Source organism: Eremothecium cymbalariae, chromosome 1 (genome assembly GCF_000235365.1).
Source record: "Eremothecium cymbalariae DBVPG#7215 chromosome 1, complete sequence".
NCBI lineage: Eukaryota > Fungi > Ascomycota > Saccharomycetes > Saccharomycetales > Saccharomycetaceae > Eremothecium > Eremothecium cymbalariae.
Genome location: NC_016449.1, coordinates 872,361 through 892,025, shown reverse-complemented (window position 1 = coordinate 892,025; position 19,665 = coordinate 872,361). Strand labels below are relative to the sequence as shown.

The window sequence follows — 19,665 nt, the reverse complement described above, 5'->3', positions numbered from 1 at the left end:
AGATGTTGTGTTTTTCAAACTTTTGATGATCACTTTGCTTGGATCTGTTGAATGACTCACTGCAAGCTATGGCGATATTATATAAGTATATTAAGGCTGGTTCTTACAGGTCTCACACTCACGCTCAAGTTCATCTGTTCAGGGCTTTGGAGACTTCCTAGAGGGCGTAAGTATCGAAAGTTTTTGTTGTGTTAATATGTCGGAATTGTTAAAGCAGACTTTTGCAAATGCCAAAAGGGAGGGTCGTCGTGCATTGATCACGTTTATGACTGCTGGGTATCCGACGATGGACGATACGGTTAATATCATGAAGGGGTTTCAAGATGGAGGGGTTGATATTATTGAGCTAGGTTTGCCGTTTACTGATCCGCTTGCAGATGGACCTACTATTCAGGTGTCGAATAGCACTGCATTGCAGGGAGGTATTACGATGAAAAAAACGCTTGAGCTTCTTCGCCAGGCTAGGGATGCGGGTGTTGTAATTCCGGTACTGTTGATGGGATATTTCAATCCGATTCTGAATTATGGGGAGGAGGTTTTCATTCGGGATGCGGCGGAGGCAGGAGCCAACGGGTTTCTGATTGTTGATTTACCGCCTGAGGAAGCTGTGAATATCCGGGGGTTTGTTAGGAAGAATGGATTGAGTTTGGTGCCTTTGGTAGCACCTTCCACAACTGATGAGCGGTTGGATTTGATGGCTCAGCTTGCAGATACATTCATTTATGTTGTGTCAAGGATGGGTACTACGGGTGCTAGGCACCAGGTTTCTTCTGCTCTGCCTGAACTGATCCATCGTGTGAGGTCTCATGTGGGGGATATGAACTTAGCTGTGGGATTTGGTGTTTCAAATAAAGAGCAGTTTGATTTTGTCGCTACTTTGGCGGACGGTGTTGTTATTGGTTCAAAGGTTATTGACTTGGTTGGTGCTACTGAGGATAAAGACAAGTACAATATTGTAAAGAATTACACTGAGGAAATATTGGGTGGCGTCAAGCATCCTTTGTTATCTAAGGATGAGTTTGAAAGGATGCATCGTGAATCTATAAATGGGTCTGATTTGGAGGAATCCCTCGATTTCTCTGAGAAGCAACGGAGGTTTCCTCCCAATTTTGGAGTTTTCGGAGGTCAGTACATCCCCGAAGTGATGCATGGATGTATGAGGCAATTAGAGTTGGCTTTTGAACATGCGGTAGATGATCTGAAGTTCTGGGAAGAGTTCAAGAGCTTATACCCCTATATTGGAAGGCCTTCCACCCTTCACAAAGCAGAAAGATTGACTGAATATTGTGGAGGTGCACAGATTTGGCTCAAGAGAGAAGATTTGAACCATACTGGTTCCCACAAAATCAACAACGCTATCGGTCAAGTTTTGCTTGCGAAAAGGCTGGGCAAGAAAAAGATTATTGCTGAAACAGGTGCAGGGCAGCATGGTGTGGCTACGGCCACAGCTTGTGCTAAATTTGGTATGGAATGTACTATTTTCATGGGTGCAGAAGATGTACGTCGTCAGGCGTTGAATGTTTTTAGGATCAAGCTGCTTGGTGCAGAGGTTGTTGTTGTGCAAAACGGTTCTAAAACTTTGAGAGATGCGACTTCTGAGGCATTCCGTTACTGGGTTTCGAATCTTGAAACTACCCATTATATCGTTGGATCTGCTATTGGCCCGCACCCTTATCCTACTTTGGTGAGAACATTCCAAAGTGTGATAGGTAATGAAACTAAACAACAGTTTGCTGAGTTAAATGGCGGTAAACTACCAGATGCTATAGTTGCATGTGTTGGCGGAGGTTCGAACGCTTCAGGGATGTTTTCTCCCTTTGAACATGATCCTGTAAAGCTTTTGGGTATTGAGGCCGGCGGTCAAGGGATGGATACGAAGTTCCATTCTGCAACATTAACCTCCGGGAGACCTGGTGTCCTTCATGGTGTAAAAACTTATGTTCTACAAGATGAAGATGGTCAGGTAAACAACACGCACTCTATCTCAGCAGGTCTGGATTACCCTGCTGTTGGGCCAGAATTGGCATCCTGGAAGGCCTCAGGTCGTGTAGAATTCACCGCAGCAACCGATGCTCAAGCTGTTGAAGCATTTAGGTTACTATCCCAATTAGAAGGTATTATTCCCGCATTAGAATCCTCTCATGCTATATATGGCGCGATTCAATTAGCCAAAACTATGAAACCTGATCAGAGTTTGATTATCAATATTTCTGGTAGAGGTGACAAGGATGTTCAAACTATCGCAGAAGTATTGCCCAAAATAGGTCCTGAAATTGGATGGGATCTAAGGTTCCAGGCTGATCCTTCTATCTAGGTACAGCATCGATAGTTTAGATAGTATGCCATATACTTTATTTTTAATTTTTTCTGTGTTTTATTCAACTGTTGTTGGATTAAAGTCTTACTTACGCCAAAATTACCCCAGTTTAGAAAAGGAGCCGTTTAAAATTCTTGTTGAAAACCACATCTAAGCGAAGAGGGAGCATCACTGCCATTAAACCACTCTTAAATAGATAAATTTAAACAATTATACAGTAAAAGGGATGTCATATGGGGAGGATATTCTTCCAAAAAAAGAGGATAATGGTATTCAGCTGGGTGTAGGTATCTCTTCAGCTAACTTATATTTATCGGGCGACTCAAAATTATCAAAAGAACATGGGACTCAGTGGATTCAAGCATATAAGAAAACAGACCATTTGCTGTTACGCCGTTTAAGGGTTCTAAATAATTCTCAATCATTGGTTATTGATGCTGAAGGATCTGTAGTGCATACTTCTGTTGATAAGGAACAGCAGTCTGACAGCATGGTCGATGAGCTTCTTGATGATGACGATGATGATCAAATAGATGAAAGAGGTTTGCTGCTATCTAATGCATTCTATGCTAATAAGGACTGGAAGAATATTGTTGCAGAACTGCCGACATCGTTTAATATATTTACTGATGTTGCAATTCCAGAAGCATCCATGTACAAAGTTGAAATGAATGTTCCAGTTACTAGTAGAGCATATGTACCAAAAAAGCTGATATCAAACCTTCAAAATAACAGTTTAAATATCCCACATGAATCAGCAGACACCGAAAATGGTGGCTATGGGCCATCTTCACGGACGACTGAACTGGATTTCAAGATTGTTGACCCTATGAAGTCACAAATATTTACGATTGGTCGCATTCAAACTACTAGTGACTTACGCAGTGACAAAGATGGGAGATATATAATTGCATATGCTTCGGGGGCGACAGATTCCATTTTGAACATTTCATTAATGCACCCCTTGTATCAAGATGTCGAGACTGAGAATGCAATATTTAATGGTATTAAAAATTACGAGATAAGCAATAATCCTGAAAGATTAGAACTATATGCATCCATAAAGAGTATAAAGATTCCCCAATTATCGCCAACATTAAATAGAGATGGAAATATTGTGGCAGTTATTACGGAAACAAGCCTATTCGTACTTCGGATTTTGTCCATGGATTACAACACTCATAAAATTAATGTTCAGAAATTGGAACCTTTAGACTTTTGTCAGTTGGAACAATTTCCATATGTGGACTTCGCATTCAATCCATGGAATCTGAATGAGTTCGCCGTTATTGACACCAAGGGTAATTGGTGCCTTGGTGAAATTGCGAGAAGTCGGAGAACTCCCAAGAGGCTCAAGTTGCTGAAGAATAGTGGGTCAATTTTCGATCCGGAGGAAGTTTCTAACTGGAAGAGGATAGAGTGGTCATCCAAGCACACAAGAATATTTGTAATGAGCAGATCTAGCTTTACTGAAATTGATTATGCTGATAATTGGCAACAGGAGATTGTTCAAGCCAAAACATGGTCAAAACTTCGAGATTTTAAGCGAATCAATGATTCTTTAAGTCTGCTATTGACATCCAAGGAAATAATTTTTTGAATCATTTTCCAGAGATCACAAGAAGAGTCCTATCTTGGAAACACAGTTGGAACAACGAAGATGCTTCTTTGAGATGTTCAATGCATGTTTCAAGCTCCGGAAGTTGCCAGGAGTTTTATATCTTGTTATATTCCAGGGTTTGTCCTTTTATTGTCACAAATTTGTTTACGCTTAAAGAGGGAGTTTTTCAAGCTTCAGATTGCCCTGCGTTAATCCAATTGCCAAATATTACTACAGGGATCAGTAACATTGTTCTTTCAGGTTTCTCAGAAATAGATGAAGTTCGTGCTACATTTTTAGCACTTTTTGTGAAATCATCTGAAGGAAACAGCATATGGCGGTATTTACTAACCACTATGCCTTGTGATACACAAAATAAAAATAGTTTGGACCAGGATCAAAGGTACACACAATGTGATTCGGGGAGTACTCCATTTTCTTCTCAAACTGACCAGGAAACAATTAATCTTATTATATCGAAGATGCTAGAGCGCTTACCAAAAATTGATAATAACTATGATTCTTCTTCGGAGTTTACGAAATTTCAAGGCTATGGCTATAGTCTGTCTGAACTAATCAACAAACGAATTTTAGCATGGGACCAAGATCCTAGTAAAAACTTGAAACAATGCGGAGCCTTTGCTGAACTTACAGACGGTCTGGGATATTTTGAAAGTGTTGAAGAGTACAGTTCATTACTGCAACAAATTGCGGAATACTATGAGGAACATGGATTGCGATTTTCTGAGCTCGCTACGATATCTAAACTGCTCATCCACGAACCAGTAGAGTCTCTTGCAGTACTCTTCAACAAGCTATTACAATGTTGGGAACCTATCAGTGAAAATATTTTACCATTAACAAAGGATATCATTCAGCAATTGTCCTTAGATATTATGACGTTCTATAGAATTGCGAATTTTAAAGAGTTGGAGACCAAGACATATGAATCATTAATTAAACAACATCAAGAGCTCTTGGACACATGGGATGCTGATTGTGATGAGGCATTGTCCATGGAAGATCATATTTATCCACATTTATCAAAGGGAAATAAATCCACAATGCTGCAACCAACTATGCCATCACAAATACCACCCACAATTCGATCATCACAGGCAGTTCCATCTTCATTTCAAAGTAGCCTACCAGAAACACAACCGCCAGCATTTTCTTTAATGTCCCAACAGTCTCAATTAGAGAGCACTCCTCGTCCTAAGAAGAAGAAGAAGATTGTGGGAGGGTTCAGGTAATTATAGGGAATATAACACTTTAATATTTGAATATTTATGGATTATATATGTTACATTGTCTTTAATAATTTTTCAAGTTCAAAATGAATTTTTACCATTAAAATAAATATTTGCATTTAGACTCGATTTCATATTAAAATACAGAAATCAATACAAGTGATAGATAATATTTAACATAGTGATCAATTATCCATTCACTTATTATAAAATAGATAGAATACAAAATGCTACTTACAGCAGTTTCGCAAGTAATCCCTGCATTCTAAGCTAATGCAAGTCTAATATCATCTGAGACGGATTTCTAGGTTGTATCACCAGATTACACTTTAAGATCTACCGCTTCAGTTACATACGGGTTGCATCCAAAATAAGAGGAAGCCTACCAGGAAGAGATGCCAAGATACAAATTGTCACTTTTACTGTCTATTATTTGTTTTCAATTTGTTTTACCCGCCTTCTGCCAGACTGAATTCGAGGAATTCGACAAGTTTAATAATGATTCCTTACTTTGGGGAGCATACAGGGCCAATTGCTATTTTGGCGTGAGGCCCCGGTACGTAAATGAAGATGCATTTATTATGGGGCTGATGTGGATGAACTCGATGAATCCAGCTGCGGCAGACAAGCTACGGCACTTTGTTGATATGGGAGATAATATGGCAAAGTATGGATGGGAATTATACGATCCAAGAGTTGGAGGGAAACAAGTTATTATTGATAAAGAGAACAATATGAACTTAACTATATATTTTGTTAAAAGTCAGGATGGACAAAACTGGGGCTTTAGGGTTCGTGGCGAAGCATTAGATCCCACCAGTTCACTAATCAGTGGATCAATTATTTACTACATGAACCAGGAAGGAGACAGAGCTACGAACTATTTATTGTCTGATAAATATGGGCTTGATAAAGCAAAACAACTTCATGGTATGTCAGCTGAATTAGGCGAATATGAAGTCCAAATTTTTACTACCAAGGGTCATCCATATTCTCTTGCAGAGGCCATAACTCCTGATTGCGATCCTTCAACAACATCGCATGTTTCCATGACCGTACCCGGTGAAGAAACATGGAAAGCTAAGGAGATTTTTAAAATGTTGATTTTAGATTCTTTGAAAGAACATATGGTTGCTTTGCGGGAAAAATTAAATCCATTGCTCCTTCCTAGTGCGCTAACTGTGAGGAACATCCATAAATTTCAACCTGGTAACTTCCATTATATCCAGAAGACATTCGATTTGTCTAAGGGACCGTTTGAGGTCGATTTTATTTACAATAAGGTTAATTCAAATGAGCGGCTAGAAAAGCTAGACCATCTAATACAGCCTATGATGAATAAGATTCGTACTAACTTCGAAAAGAGGTTTCAAATTCGTGATGAGAAAACCAAACAATTCGGAATTCAAACATTATCAAATTTACTAGGGGGATTAAGCTATTTCCATGGGAAGCAAATAGTTGATAGAGTATCTGAACTTGATGAAGAAAGTTTTGAAACGATTAGCTTGAACCATCCCGAGGAGGAAGGCCCACTTAGCTTATTCACATTCGTTCCAAGTAGAGCATTTTTCCCCAGAGGATTTTATTGGGATGAGGGGTTTCATTTACTGCAGGTGATGGAATATGATTTTGATTTAGCATTTGAAGTTTTACGTAGCTGGGTTCAACTTATTGAAGACGATAGCGGTTGGATTGCTAGAGAATTGATTTTAGGACAGGAAGCTAGAAGTAAAGTACCTGAAGAATTCCGAACGCAAAACCCAAATATAGCCAACCCTCCAACTTTAGCATTGGCTTTTAGTGAGTTGTTGCAAAAAGCCACATCTGATGGAATGTATAAGTCTGATTTTGACCAGCAATATAATGATGGCTTGGGCGGTGACCAATTGAGAAATAACCATGAGCTGCTTATTCAATATTCTGAAAGGATTTACGAAAAGTTTTTGATTCATTTTGAGTGGTTCAGAAAGACCCAACGGGGTATGGTGGAGGAATATTTGGAGTTATCTGATATCAATGATGATCTAGTAAATGTGGAGGAAGGTTATAGATGGGTGGGGCGAACCTTCACTCACTGCCTGCCAAGTGGTTTTGATGACTATCCGCGTGCTATACCTCCAGATATTGCAGAACTGCATGTAGATGCACTTTCCTGGGTTGGAATCATGGCAAGGTCTTTGAAACAGGCAGCTCAAGTCTTAGGTAAGTATTCAGATGCGGAAAATTTCCAAGTTATTGAAGATAATGTTATTGAGAACTTAGAATATTTTCATTGGAGCAAAGAGCACAAAAGCTATTGTGATATCACAATCAATGATGAAGCCGATGTACGCAAGTTTGTTTGCCATGAAGGCTATGTATCGTTGCTGCCATTTGCATTAAAATTAATACCGCGCAACAACCAAGTTCGTCTAAAGCATATGATTAAACTAATGAGTGATCCTGAAAAAATATTCAGTGAGTTTGGCCTTCTATCTCTATCAAAACAGGATAAGTACTATGACACTGCGGAGATATACTGGCGTGGCCCTATTTGGGTTAACATCAACTATTTATGCCTGGATGCCTTACGCTCTTACTTCGGTGACAAGGAGGCTAATTCAATAGTGGATCCTACTCTATTGAAACAAGCAAAGTCATTATACCGTGATCTACGTAAGAACTTATTGACAAATATCGTCGAAGTTTGGGATAAGGATGGCTTTTGTTATGAACAGTATAATCACAAAGACGGTCATGGCCAAAGAGTACAACATTTCACGGGATGGACGTCCTTAGCTGTTAATATTGCTGGAATATTTCCGGAGACTATTTAATGCAGCAACTAACAACTTCACTTTTGGCTCAAATTTTTGATTCATTAATGATTTCGTACTTGAATCTGCGATAGGAAATAGCTTGATGCAAATATTATGTTCTCATTTCCTTTTTTTTATACAGGAAACCATCTCACTTAACCCAATCATAATAATTTATTATACGTAGAAGGATTAGTGCCTACAAGACTAGTGCCCATGTGGAAAAGTTCTGTTAAATGTAGCAATTATGTTATGAACAACAAGGATATTATGCTATCAATTCTACCCTTCATGATATATCTCGGGAGCCTTTTTATGGTAAACAAAACATTCTAAATTCAGACATCTGACCCAATTAGTAGACCTAGTCATTGATATTTTTTTCCCTGTTCAAATTTACCTGTGTCAGCCCACGTCGAGAGGCATGTTCAGTACAGTTCAAAAGTCTTTTTTTCGATGAACCATTCCTCGATATGTTGTGCGTGTGTTTGTAAGACGACAGAAACCCTGACAGTTCCATCTGCTGACTCAATGGGCAGCACCCTATTCAAAATGGAACTACCTCAAAGATAACCATTTAATTTTAACCAATTAGACTAGAATATAGGCTTACAAAAATTTAAATCTGACAAATTTGTTTATCTGAATTAGATGTTATGAAAAGGGACTATTTTTCAAAATATTGAAGTTAAGTTATTAGTTCCTAGATATTCCTCACAAAACGATTTTCTGATAATTCAACATATTTCAGGTAGACTATTTTTATCGATTCAAATTATTACCACATTCTAATTGCTGCTTTTCATATTTCTGGAAAAAGTTTTCTAATGACCAAAGCATGCGATAACTACTTTTGGCATATGGAAGCCACCTAGAGATTCCCCCACTAATACTTTACTTCAGTTAATCTTAGTATGCGCTTTAATCGAATTATAACTTTAGAGTAAAGTTTGATTGCAAAATCCCCATGCTCTTCTACCAAGGTAATTATATTTTCAGGTTTCCCTACAGGATGAATAGCGCTTCAAAAGCCCACTAGTTTCAGACATACCAAGAATAATTTACTTCTAGCCGTTACTAGATATAATACGATACTTAGTAGTTTCTAATTCCCTACCAATACACGAGTTACCATTAAGAGTTAGTCAAAGAAAACCTCAGTTTCCCTTCAAGTGTTCTTCCGGGAACTCTCTTTAAGTGGTACCAACTCCCACAATTTTAATTCTCCATCCAATGAAATAGAACATATAGAGATAGCGATAATGTCTTATTTTGATTCGCTTCTCGGATATTTATTCAATTTATGAAGCTATAAATTAACTGAATACGGTACAGCGAATTATTCGGACACTTGTGCCGTTATTACGGCAAAGGAGCAATTAATGATAGTTTTTGTATTGTGGAGTAACTGATTGCTGAGATATTCACGGTTAAATATCAATTAAAAAATGCTTGATATTATGGAGGAGGTGACCATGAACGGGCCTCCTTCTACCTACCAAACATGTCAATCCCTCTGCACAAATTCAGAAATAGATTTTGTTGGCATCAACCAACTCATACTTTGGCATTTACTCAAGCGCTGATTCATGTGGACCCTTTGTTGAAGGCAAAGGTAAAACTTTGTCAAATAAGTTTGCAATTATCCGGATGTACTGTTTACAGAGACTGGTTATCTTTCGGCATTTAAAATGGTGGTCATGTTCCTTCCAAAGCAAATGAACGGATTCCACTGTAAATTATTTTGAATGAAATGCATTCATATGTAAAAATATTGAGTTTGTTTAATGATTTCTAGATGGATTGGCAAAACATGAAATCGAACAAAGTTTTTGAATAATCAAATTGTTAATCAATTAAATTCAACCAAATCATTGAGGTGCTTTAGATTTCAAGTTCTAAAAGACTTATTCTTGCCGCTAATTTCGTTGATACATAATATAAATGAATAACACCGACTATGATATTATCGTTATGATTAGCTTTATCAGAATATCTTATCTAAGAACATGAACATGAAAAAAATCATTAAAATTCAACGAGCTTGGTGGGAAAATACTCGTCAATTAAGTCGAGGTAATATTTCTTAAGTTCCTCAATGTCATGTCTTTTAGTACCCTTAGAATACAAGTCGTACTTATTGAAAGCCTGAACCGACTCTAATATCTTATAATCATTTTCATTCATTAAATAGCGATATGCTCCTTCTCTGTGCCATGGATAAAATGAATGGTATCTTATCATTGCCAACGCTTGTTCATTCAAAACCGACTGACCTTTTGCAAGATAGTACATATATTCATCATGTCCCCATGAGATCATTACTGAACTCAGACCACAATTCTCTTCGTATATACCCAGCTTCTGTGAATATATGGGGTGATTCCTATCTGGATTATTTTGGAAGAACTCATGAAATATAATTTTCTCAGAAAACTTACATCCTATGGGAAATGTATCACCTACCACATCCCACTGACCTTCGCTATCAAAAAAATACAAAATCTTTCCAAGATCGTGAATTAAACCAACCAACTGCATCCATCTGGGTTTGCCGTCTTCCCTTATAGCCTCCGCAGTTTGTATAGCATGATCAATCTGCGACAGTTCCGTATCTGGGTCAGAATCATCAATCAACTTTGACAATTTACACAAGGCGTCCCATATTGTCATCTTCGCTCGTACTTTAGTCTTGAAGTTAATTCGTGCCTGTAAGTTATAAGCCATAGTTTGCTTCTCATGCTGTTCTTTGTAGAAATCTCGTACTCGATCTTTGGCTTCGTGGTACTGCCTATAGACATCCGGATCAAAAGATAATTTCGATTCAACAGCTGATAACTTCGCTCTTTTTGCCGATGGTTCTTCTGAATACTTCTCCTTTTTAGGTTCTGCTACTTCTGAGAATGTTTTAGCTTTATTATTATTCCTTTGTGCATTTTTCATTATGCCTTCGAGAACATTCACAGACTGCACATCTCCGTCGATTTGTTCAAGAATATGACCTTGGTCTGTATGTATATGCTTTCCAGTTTCTACAGCAACATTAGCAACCCCAGTTTCAACCATAATGGATGGCTATGAGTGGGTAACGTCTCTGAACTATATACCTTCATATATCATAAAAATATTGCGATATATTGGTAATAGAAACTCTCAAGTTTTTCTGTCAATCACATGTCGATGGCGTTAAATTTGTTTTAAACTGCCTCTAATGGTAATCACTAAAAACAGTCAATGTTACTTCCTATAGTACATAATAATGTCGCTTATTGAACTAAATATTAACAACTGTCTATCGTTCCTTTAATGCCTTATTTCTCTTTTCCCTCCTCCTTAATCTTTCGACCTTCTTTGCATGCATTTTAGCAGCTAATTTTTCGTATCTCTCCTTCTCTTCCTTCTTTTCCCTCCTCTCTTTCAAAGCATTTATCCTGCTATCCCGCTCTTCTTGCTTTTCTTGCTTTAAATCCTTCAACTTATTCTTGAATTGTTTATCTTCCAACATCTTCTGCTGCTTTAGTTCCCATGATGTCAGCTTTTTATTCTTAATTACCTTACTAGTGACACGGAAGGCGCCCTTGTTCACCTTCCAAGTTCTACCACTCACTATAGTACCTTTACTAGAGTTGTCATCTACCATCCTAGAAGATTAAACACTTAAATATCCGCCACTTAGTATTACCTGCCTTGTTTTTACTAGTTTATGATTGTAATTAACCTTTAGGTGCTTCAGCTCTATATATTACTTTGAAAATTTTAACTTTTCTTTTCCAACATTTCATGATTGTAGCTCGAGGAATTTTCACTGACGATATGCAGATTTATTGACAAAGGGAGGTAGAATTACTAACCTGGGGGTCGTTGAGCAGGGCTGGAGGACTATTCAACAAGACCTGATGCTATTAATGAATGATGTATCTCGAAGAAGCTCTTCAATCTCGCCTGTCATAAAGAGATTTGTTGCGATGCCCTCTTCGATGACCACGAAAAGGCGACCTCGACGGAAGATCAGGAGACCAAATTTGAACAAGAAACCCATAACTGATTTGAATGAAGTGTCACTTGGGTTCGATTTTTCCAAAGGTGACGAGGCTCACTGGAAATTTAAGATTAAGCAATTACGAGAATTTACGAAGACTTTACAACAGCAGATACAAAAAGCCGATGAGCTAAAGAAGTTACAAGAGACAATGATCGAAGAAGGTGTGTCAGAAGACGATAATGGCTCTGAGATTGAAAAGGATGCTGGTTTAATTTTTGAGGGGTTAAGCGGAGCTGGAACGGTTGGGGATACAAAGCAGATACCCGTTAAGAGTCCATCTCTCTCTGGTTTGATTATGACAGCTTCAAAGGAGTTAGATAATATTCTACCCAGTGCAGTAGTTTGCAGAATTAATGACGACAACTTGATTGTGAAGGCACTTGCTGATAAGCGACATAGAGATTGGAATGCAATTGTAGATGCGCTGTACAGATCAGAAAAACGGCTTAAAGGGCTATCCACTGGTGAAATCAAGCAAACTTTATTTCATGATGTGTCAGGCTTGTCATTTGAAAGCATCAAACAGGTGGAGGAGATGCTTACTGAGAGTTTGGGCGATGGTATTACATCTTCTGCAAGTTTTTACGGCTTCTTGTTTTCACAGTTAAGTCTTTTAAAGCCTGGCACTAGCGCATACAACACAGCCGTGATCAATAAGATGAGACAACTCTTGGAGGTTTACGATTCAAATGAGTCCGAAAATAAATTTCAAATGGATAATAAAATAATGCACAGTTGTCTTAAGTTCGCTATGAAGTTAAAATCTTTTAAAGATATGGAATTTTTCTTGACCAAATTCAAAAACACATATGGAATACAACCTGATCGGAAAAACTACAATACTATTCTTCAATTCTATCTAATCTGTGATCAAAGCCAACAGGTATGGGATGCCTTTGGTGCTATGAAATTCTTATCATTGGAACACAGGCCAGATACAAGAACATACAACACTATGCTACGTCTTTGTAACAGAGAAAAAAACTACGCGAAAGCCATAGACCTGTATAACGAAATGACAGATTTGAAGGTAGCACCAGATATCCAGACTTTTGCATACCTGGCAAAAACTCTGGCTGCTTGTTCTGCCGACTCCATTGTCAGTGAAGGTAAGGCTGAATCTCTAAGATTAATGGGTTGGAAATATATCCATGAAATAGAAAAACATTGGAAGCTTGACCAGGAAGCACTTGATGATTCTACTGCACATTATGTTTTCTCCTCGATGATGGCCCTTGCTGCTTATGATGGAGATGTTGGATTTACTAGAGCACTATATTACAAGTATACCACATTCAAGTTCAAGAAAAATCTTGCAATGGCTCAAGTATGGAACAAGGGCTCGTTGACTTATAAAACTATTTGGAGGCAATCTTTAAACCCAGAGATGTTCAATTACCTTTTAATGTCATATTCTAGATACAGTACCACGAAATTGCCATTGTTAGCAGGTTATGATGCAGGTGCTAAACTCAGACGCAACATTATTTTCAGTGTTGATTATATGGGGAGATATGATAAGGATCAAGGAATTAACGTCAATATTCCCATGCTACCCGTACAAGAGTTAACTAATGAAAGACAAATATTATTGGAGTCTCGCGCATTATGGCATTTCAATTTAGAATTTGGTGGGGATCAAAATCTCAGAGCTTCACCTATTGAACAAACGCGGGAAAAATTGGAATCCTTTGTCCAAGAATGTAATAGCTACGATGAATTCAAATTCAAAACCTTACATGAAGTGGCTACAATGAAGGATTCATTAGTGAATCATCGGGTTTTAAACTCAATTGCATTAGTATCATACTTAACTATTCCACTAAGATTAGGTGATTACACTGAATTTTTATTACGATTAAAAGAATTCACTTACCACCAGCATGAATTAGAGGAGATATTATCAAAATTGTACAGCTCTGTTAAGGTCATTGAGCCCGAATTTACCAAGAAATCCTACTCTGATAATCAAAAACAGATTGCTACCCAAAAGGTAGAACTGGATAATGCCTCAAGATTTATATCATCCATGAAGCACAAAATTGTATCATCCAACGCAATCTATGAATTGATTATGAAGGCTGCAACAAAGTTCGGAAATGTAGAATTAGCCACCACAACATGGAACCAAAGAGGCAAATTCCGCAAAACTGATGCCTTTCGCTCTTTGGAGGAGTCTGAACAGAAGGAGAAAGACAGGATTTTTGCCCAATTAATTGTAAGTTTCTTTGTTTCACAAAAAATGCTTACGGATGCATTCAGCATCATCTTGGCTTCAAAAAGATACATCAAGTGGACATATTCTATGGTAAAACCTCTGCATAAAGAGTTACAAAGAATTGAAGATTTTCATACATGCGAACGGCTATTAAGCGTTGTAAATGAAAAGACTAAGATTCAAAAGTTACAAGATGATATCCGGGAGCTAAGTTTATGAAGTACCCAAGAACTTTGTTGAAATGTGTGATTTTTATCCATATATATACATACATACTACCGGAAGAAAAATAGTCCGAATATAGAAAGAGACACCCCAACACTCAATGAAATACTGTATAGTTAAATAATGACTCTGTCATCAATCATGACGCCCAAAAGGGTTAGATCGATTATAACTGACTTTTATGAATCTTCATCATCCGAGAGTTTCATTTCCCAAAGCAATTCATCACTAATGCTGGAAGATACGCTGGACATTTGGCTGTCTAGGTAAGCCGATGTGGACATTCCGCTACTAGAACTCTTTTCGTTCACCTGCTGTGTTAATGAGTCCACTTGCATCCGTAACATATTCAGCTCTTTCTCAAACCTCTTACCGTAATAATCGATGTAGTAACTAGCGCCATTCCGTCCAGCACACAAGAAAATGAACAGCAAAAACATACCAGCAGCAATTCGATGTTTGAACCAAACGACACATAGGATCATCGATCCGAGCTGATAAAGATATTGGAACAAAGTATATAATATCATTGGCCAAGGAGATGGCAGTTTCACAAACCGAAGATCTTTAAATTTGTGTGTAGTCAAATATTCAAAACTAGTCATCCTTTTCCCTAGCCGTATCTTCTCCTTCTTACGTAAGGTAATAAAATAGTGGTATGAGGATTGCCAAATCAAATAATATATCGAAGTATAAAAAACATTGGTTTTGAGGGTCCAAGCAGGAGAGCCATGTTGTGAAGCCGCAGGAAAACGCACTGCCTTCAGATCCTCCCCCAGAAGATGGGTTATTGCATACATCGTCACCGGAGGCATAATATGGATGAAGCAGGAGGTAATTCTATCCAACGAATGAACCACTATCGAGTTTCTCCATGTGATAACAGCAAATGAAAGAGTCCCAAACGTAAATGCAAAACACGTCTGGTATAGGTGCACAGAATGAGGAAGCACCCAAATATAGATTAAACACATCCCATTGACAAAGTAGCAAAGGTCCGCTAGAAAATAATGGTTATTTGTCTTGTAGTAAGTATAGAAACGAACAGGCATTAACACCAAAAGCATCACAGTATAGTACACATGAAACCACTCAGGAAACCGCCCCAAAATCAACCCCACAGCAAATATATTAAAAAGCGTAAACGTATAAAAAGATTTGTCGAGAACAGAACTGTTGTGGAAAAATATCGACTGCAACGGCTTATCCATCGCCTGAACCCTTTGTATCGTCTTCCGTCTGAACAACTCAAGCTGGGGAGTCAAATCCCCCGCCGAATCCTTTATTTTCTCAAAATTCCAGTTAAACTTCCCATTCTGGATCTTCTGCTTAAAGAAATGTGCGGATGGCTGCGTGAAAGATTGTACCGTTGAAGCACTGGGATCAAGAACCTCGATGAAATCAGCCACTGTCGTCTTCCAGGAATCCTTGTTATCATCTGGAACCTCACTATTTTGAACTACCATACTAAGCAAGTTTCACAGTTATTCTGCAACACCCTCTTATGTATATACAACACAACAAATTTAAACCATATATGACTTATTGTACATTACAACATGTTTACCGAAAGGTAGTTTGTTCTTGCGCAACCTTGAGCTTATTGGAGCTCTCTCCAGTTCATAAAATCCTCCGAAATCACTTCCCGATATAAACAAAACATTCTCATGAAATCCCGGTAGCTTCCTTCCGGGGTGCAAGGTTTGAATGTGCAGACCGAAAAGTCTCTGAAATGTCACACGTGACTTAAATTCGATAAAGAGATGATACACACACGATAGCAGTAGCAGTATATATACACATAACAAAACGCAAACTAATCTATACGGGCTGACCAGATCCCTTTCCTATCTTTCTTAAGCTAGGGTGGTTAAGATGTCGGAGTCACCGGCATCCAAGACGGTCAAAACACCGACTCTGAACAACTTACCCACGGCGGTACCCAATTCGTTGTTACCACCTTGGAAGTAGTAAACCTTGGTCTTGGACAACATCGCATAGTATTCCAATTCAGACTTTCTCAAGACTGGGGTGTTGGCAGCAATGATGATCAACTTGGCCTTACCTTGTCTCAAAGCCTTCACGGTGGACTTGTAACCCAAGGTGTACTTACCAGACTTGATAACCAAGGCAAGCTTTTGGTTGATGTTTTCTTGAGTCTTGACTGGGGCCTGCGAAACGAAAATAATGTTAGTAAACTTGCAACCAAAAACAGAGCACCATTGTTCCGGTATAATTCCCCCTCTCCTCCTTCATATCTCAAATGATACCGACATTACTGCTCGAATAATAAGTTCATCTAATACTGACCATCTCTGTGTATGTCTAACTATTAAATGTATAAAACACTCCGGTCTTGTTGTAGTTTTAAACAAATGTAAATATAAAGCAACAACGTATCATTCAAAACCATGTTCCTATTAGTTCCAAAGCTATTAGATATGGCCGAGAATGAGGATAGCTGGCTGCCTGCCTGGAGAGATGTGATGTGCCGCGCGTTTCGTCTCCAGAAAAAATCCTGGAAGAAAAACCACACCGCTGAAAATAACGCTATTTTGTGTGACTGCTTTTTCCTGCGGACGGTTCTGAGCTGACGCCCATACATCCAGAATGGTTCATGCAAAACGCGCGTCTTTTGGAAGCTTGCCGAGGGCCAGATACCTCTGCCTAGGATGTGCGCCCAACGTCCGCGAGGGTCTCTGCCTAGGGCGGGGTCGCGCCGGGCGGTCTCCGCCTAGGCCCTACCTTCCGTAGACTGGAAGCCGTGAGACCGCGCAAGCGTGGTTTTTCAAGAATCCGCACAAAGCACCTACCTCCTACCTATAGGCTGAAAAAGGATAGCCGTCTATTTTACAGTGCATTATAGTTATACGTCAAACAAGTAAGTGAAAAGGTATGGTGCAATATGGGATATAGTTGAGAGTCTTTGATCGTTTGGATAGTGTGCGTGTATTAAAATAGGATGAAAATGGTATGCGTAGGCGGGGGGATTGGTGGATAAGGTTATAAACCAATAGTTTCCCTAGTTATAATGGAAGATAATGGAATAGAGAGAGTGGATATGATAGTATAAAAAGTTCAAGCAGTTGATTTATACGCATTGTTGTAATGATTTTTATTTTTATGGTGAGAAGGAGTTGAATTTTTCGATTTATGCTATCATCTCGACGATCAAGGCTGCGCTATCTACTGTGTATGGAAGAATAGAGTTACTAACAAAATTATTTTTTTGCAGTAAACGATGAAGGTCGAAATTGACTCCTTTTCTGGTGCTAAGATCTACCCAGGTAGAGGTACTCTGTTTGTCAGAGGTGACTCCAAGATTTTCAGGTTCCACTCCTCTAAGTCTGCTTCTTTGTTCCATCAAAGAAAGAACCCAAGAAGAATCTCATGGACTGTGTTGTACAGAAGACACCACAAGAAGGGTATCACTGAAGAAGTTGCCAAGAAGAGATCCAGAAAGACTGTCAAGGCCCAAAGAGCTATTGTCGGTGCTTCTTTGGAGTTGATCAAGGAGAGAAGATCTGTGAAGCCAGAAATTAGAAAGGCTAAGAGAGACGAAAAGGCTAAGGCTGACAAGGAGAAGAAGAAGGCTGAAAAGGCTGCCAGGAAGACTGAAAAGGCAAAGTTGGCCCAAGGTTCAAAGGTCTCTAAGCAACAGGCTAAGGGTGCCTTCCAAAAGGTTGCTGCCACTTCTCGTTAAGGCGTAGAACGGGAGACGCTATATTAACTACTAGGAATATATATTTTTATTATAACCGCACGATTTAGTTGTTTTTCTGTATACTTTCTTAATAGAAATTGATCATTTTTCAGAATATTAATTAATTTGTATTGTACTGATATGTTTCGTTGCCGATTTTCGTTCCCCTGGTATGGAACCTATCGGTGAAAAGGTATCTTGGTGCAACAGTGCTCTTTTGTTCAGAGCCATGCATCCTGTTACAAGGCTGTTGTTTTCACGTAGTTTTGTTTCTCATCTCATTGTTATTTCCGTTTCCGGAAATAACAAAGCTACTTCAAAATGGCATCTTAAACGCTCATCTGTTTCTGTTCCCTGTGGTAATATTATGAACTATACGTTCTTTTGACAATATACCAGGCACAAAGAGAATATTGTAATATTGATAGGTGTCATCGATAACTCATAAAATGTTTTGAGCTGAAACCTCATTTTATTAGATACCACTTAGTACTTAAGTTTAGGTTTAATGAAAACTATAAAATACCCGTGTACATATGCCAAGTGCTTGGTTTATAACTTAGGATTGGGTGAGTTGTTATATTTTGAAAACAAATTAAAAGCCTCTCCTTAAAACAAAGGTATAACGACTTCAGGATAATACTAAAAAAATGAGAGCTTTGATTATTGTTGCCTTTTTCCTTTCATGTTATTCAAGCGCCCAATCTGTCGTCGTATCCGCTTCGATATCGTGCGAACCTATACCCACAGGCAGTACGCTAGATTCTAAACCGTTTTCAACACGTACTGCAACCCATTCCTCAGATGAATCTTCATATGTGGGTGTAACCGCTTACTTTAGGTATACCACATATATCGAAAGCTGTAAGAGTACCATCGATTCCAGCACATCTACAATAACTGTTTGGTAGAGTCTAGGATTCGAACAAAACTAGATTTGGCGTGGAAGAACTAGGGTTTAGATCAATACACCAAGGGGCCTTTGAAAAAAAGAAGGAAACATACTGGGGCTACCTAACCTATGTAAATTATTAGCCTCCCCTACCCCCTTTAGGGCATGCTGTGACCTTTTAATTATTGAACTTCTCGCTGATGGACTAACATAACTAAATATCCACAGATATTCAAATGAATTCAAACAAGCTAATATCCAAATAGGTTCTTAATTTAAACATAACTAATAATACATTAGTTTAGAGAGCGTATATATTAATTGGCTTGCTCTTACTGTTTTATACTCTGTTGTTGTGAATGGACGTGCGGCAGGAAGATAGCAACAAAATCTTTATGTATCTTCTATAAATATATGCCCATTAATAGTAATAAAAAGCTGATAACCAATTGTCATTGCTGTTTAATATGGACCACTTAGATGTCTGCATTCATACAACTATTTCCGGTCTACATATAAACAGGACATTGTATATGTTCTAAAAGATGACATATTTTATTATAAATTCTGACAATATTATAAGACACCTTGAAAACATGATGATTTTTCAAAATCCG

The 19,665-nt window shown here is 38.4% G+C and overlaps 9 protein-coding genes and 1 further gene across 9 annotated transcripts; 6 read left to right on the top strand and 4 right to left on the bottom strand.

Moving 5' to 3' along the window:
• Positions 1-196: 196 nt before the first annotated feature.
• TRP5 (tryptophan synthase TRP5) lies at positions 197-2,314 on the top strand (the record flags this gene model as incomplete). The annotated part of the gene is made up of 1 exon (XM_003644425.1): positions 197-2,314. One exon carries the CDS (start codon positions 197-199, stop codon positions 2,312-2,314), a length of 2,118 nt encoding a protein of 705 aa, XP_003644473.1.
• Positions 2,315-2,543: 229 nt separating this feature from the next.
• Ecym_1428 lies at positions 2,544-5,170 on the top strand (the record flags this gene model as incomplete).
• A 392-nt stretch (positions 5,171-5,562) lies between these two features.
• CWH41 (mannosyl-oligosaccharide glucosidase) lies at positions 5,563-7,986 on the top strand (the record flags this gene model as incomplete). Its single annotated transcript, XM_003644424.1, has 1 exon — positions 5,563-7,986. One exon carries the CDS (start codon positions 5,563-5,565, stop codon positions 7,984-7,986), a length of 2,424 nt encoding a protein of 807 aa, XP_003644472.1.
• A 2,010-nt stretch (positions 7,987-9,996) lies between these two features.
• Positions 9,997-11,034, bottom strand: Ecym_1426 (inositol oxygenase; the record flags this gene model as incomplete). The annotated part of the gene is made up of 1 exon (XM_003644423.1): positions 9,997-11,034. One exon carries the CDS (start codon positions 11,032-11,034, stop codon positions 9,997-9,999), a length of 1,038 nt encoding a protein of 345 aa, XP_003644471.1.
• A 226-nt stretch (positions 11,035-11,260) lies between these two features.
• Positions 11,261-11,608, bottom strand: CGR1 (Cgr1p; the record flags this gene model as incomplete). Its single annotated transcript, XM_003644422.1, has 1 exon — positions 11,261-11,608. One exon carries the CDS (start codon positions 11,606-11,608, stop codon positions 11,261-11,263), a length of 348 nt encoding a protein of 115 aa, XP_003644470.1.
• Positions 11,609-11,864: 256 nt separating this feature from the next.
• On the top strand, positions 11,865-14,447 carry CCM1 (Ccm1p; the record flags this gene model as incomplete). Its single annotated transcript, XM_003644421.1, has 1 exon — positions 11,865-14,447. The coding sequence occupies one exon, from the start codon at positions 11,865-11,867 to the stop codon at positions 14,445-14,447; it is 2,583 nt and encodes an 860-aa protein (XP_003644469.1).
• Positions 14,448-14,632: 185 nt separating this feature from the next.
• GPC1 (glycerophosphocholine acyltransferase) lies at positions 14,633-15,919 on the bottom strand (the record flags this gene model as incomplete). The annotated part of the gene is made up of 1 exon (XM_003644420.1): positions 14,633-15,919. One exon carries the CDS (start codon positions 15,917-15,919, stop codon positions 14,633-14,635), a length of 1,287 nt encoding a protein of 428 aa, XP_003644468.1.
• A 390-nt stretch (positions 15,920-16,309) lies between these two features.
• Positions 16,310-16,676, bottom strand: RPL30 (60S ribosomal protein eL30; the record flags this gene model as incomplete). Its single annotated transcript, XM_003644419.1, has 2 exons — positions 16,310-16,624; positions 16,674-16,676. 2 exons carry the CDS (start codon positions 16,674-16,676, stop codon positions 16,310-16,312), a joined length of 318 nt encoding a protein of 105 aa, XP_003644467.1.
• A 1,018-nt stretch (positions 16,677-17,694) lies between these two features.
• On the top strand, positions 17,695-18,156 carry RPL24B (60S ribosomal protein eL24; the record flags this gene model as incomplete). The annotated part of the gene is made up of 1 exon (XM_003644418.1): positions 17,695-18,156. The coding sequence occupies one exon, from the start codon at positions 17,695-17,697 to the stop codon at positions 18,154-18,156; it is 462 nt and encodes a 153-aa protein (XP_003644466.1).
• A 650-nt stretch (positions 18,157-18,806) lies between these two features.
• Positions 18,807-19,067, top strand: Ecym_1420 (uncharacterized protein; the record flags this gene model as incomplete). The annotated part of the gene is made up of 1 exon (XM_003644417.1): positions 18,807-19,067. One exon carries the CDS (start codon positions 18,807-18,809, stop codon positions 19,065-19,067), a length of 261 nt encoding a protein of 86 aa, XP_003644465.1.
• Between the last annotated feature and the right edge of the window lie 598 nt (positions 19,068-19,665).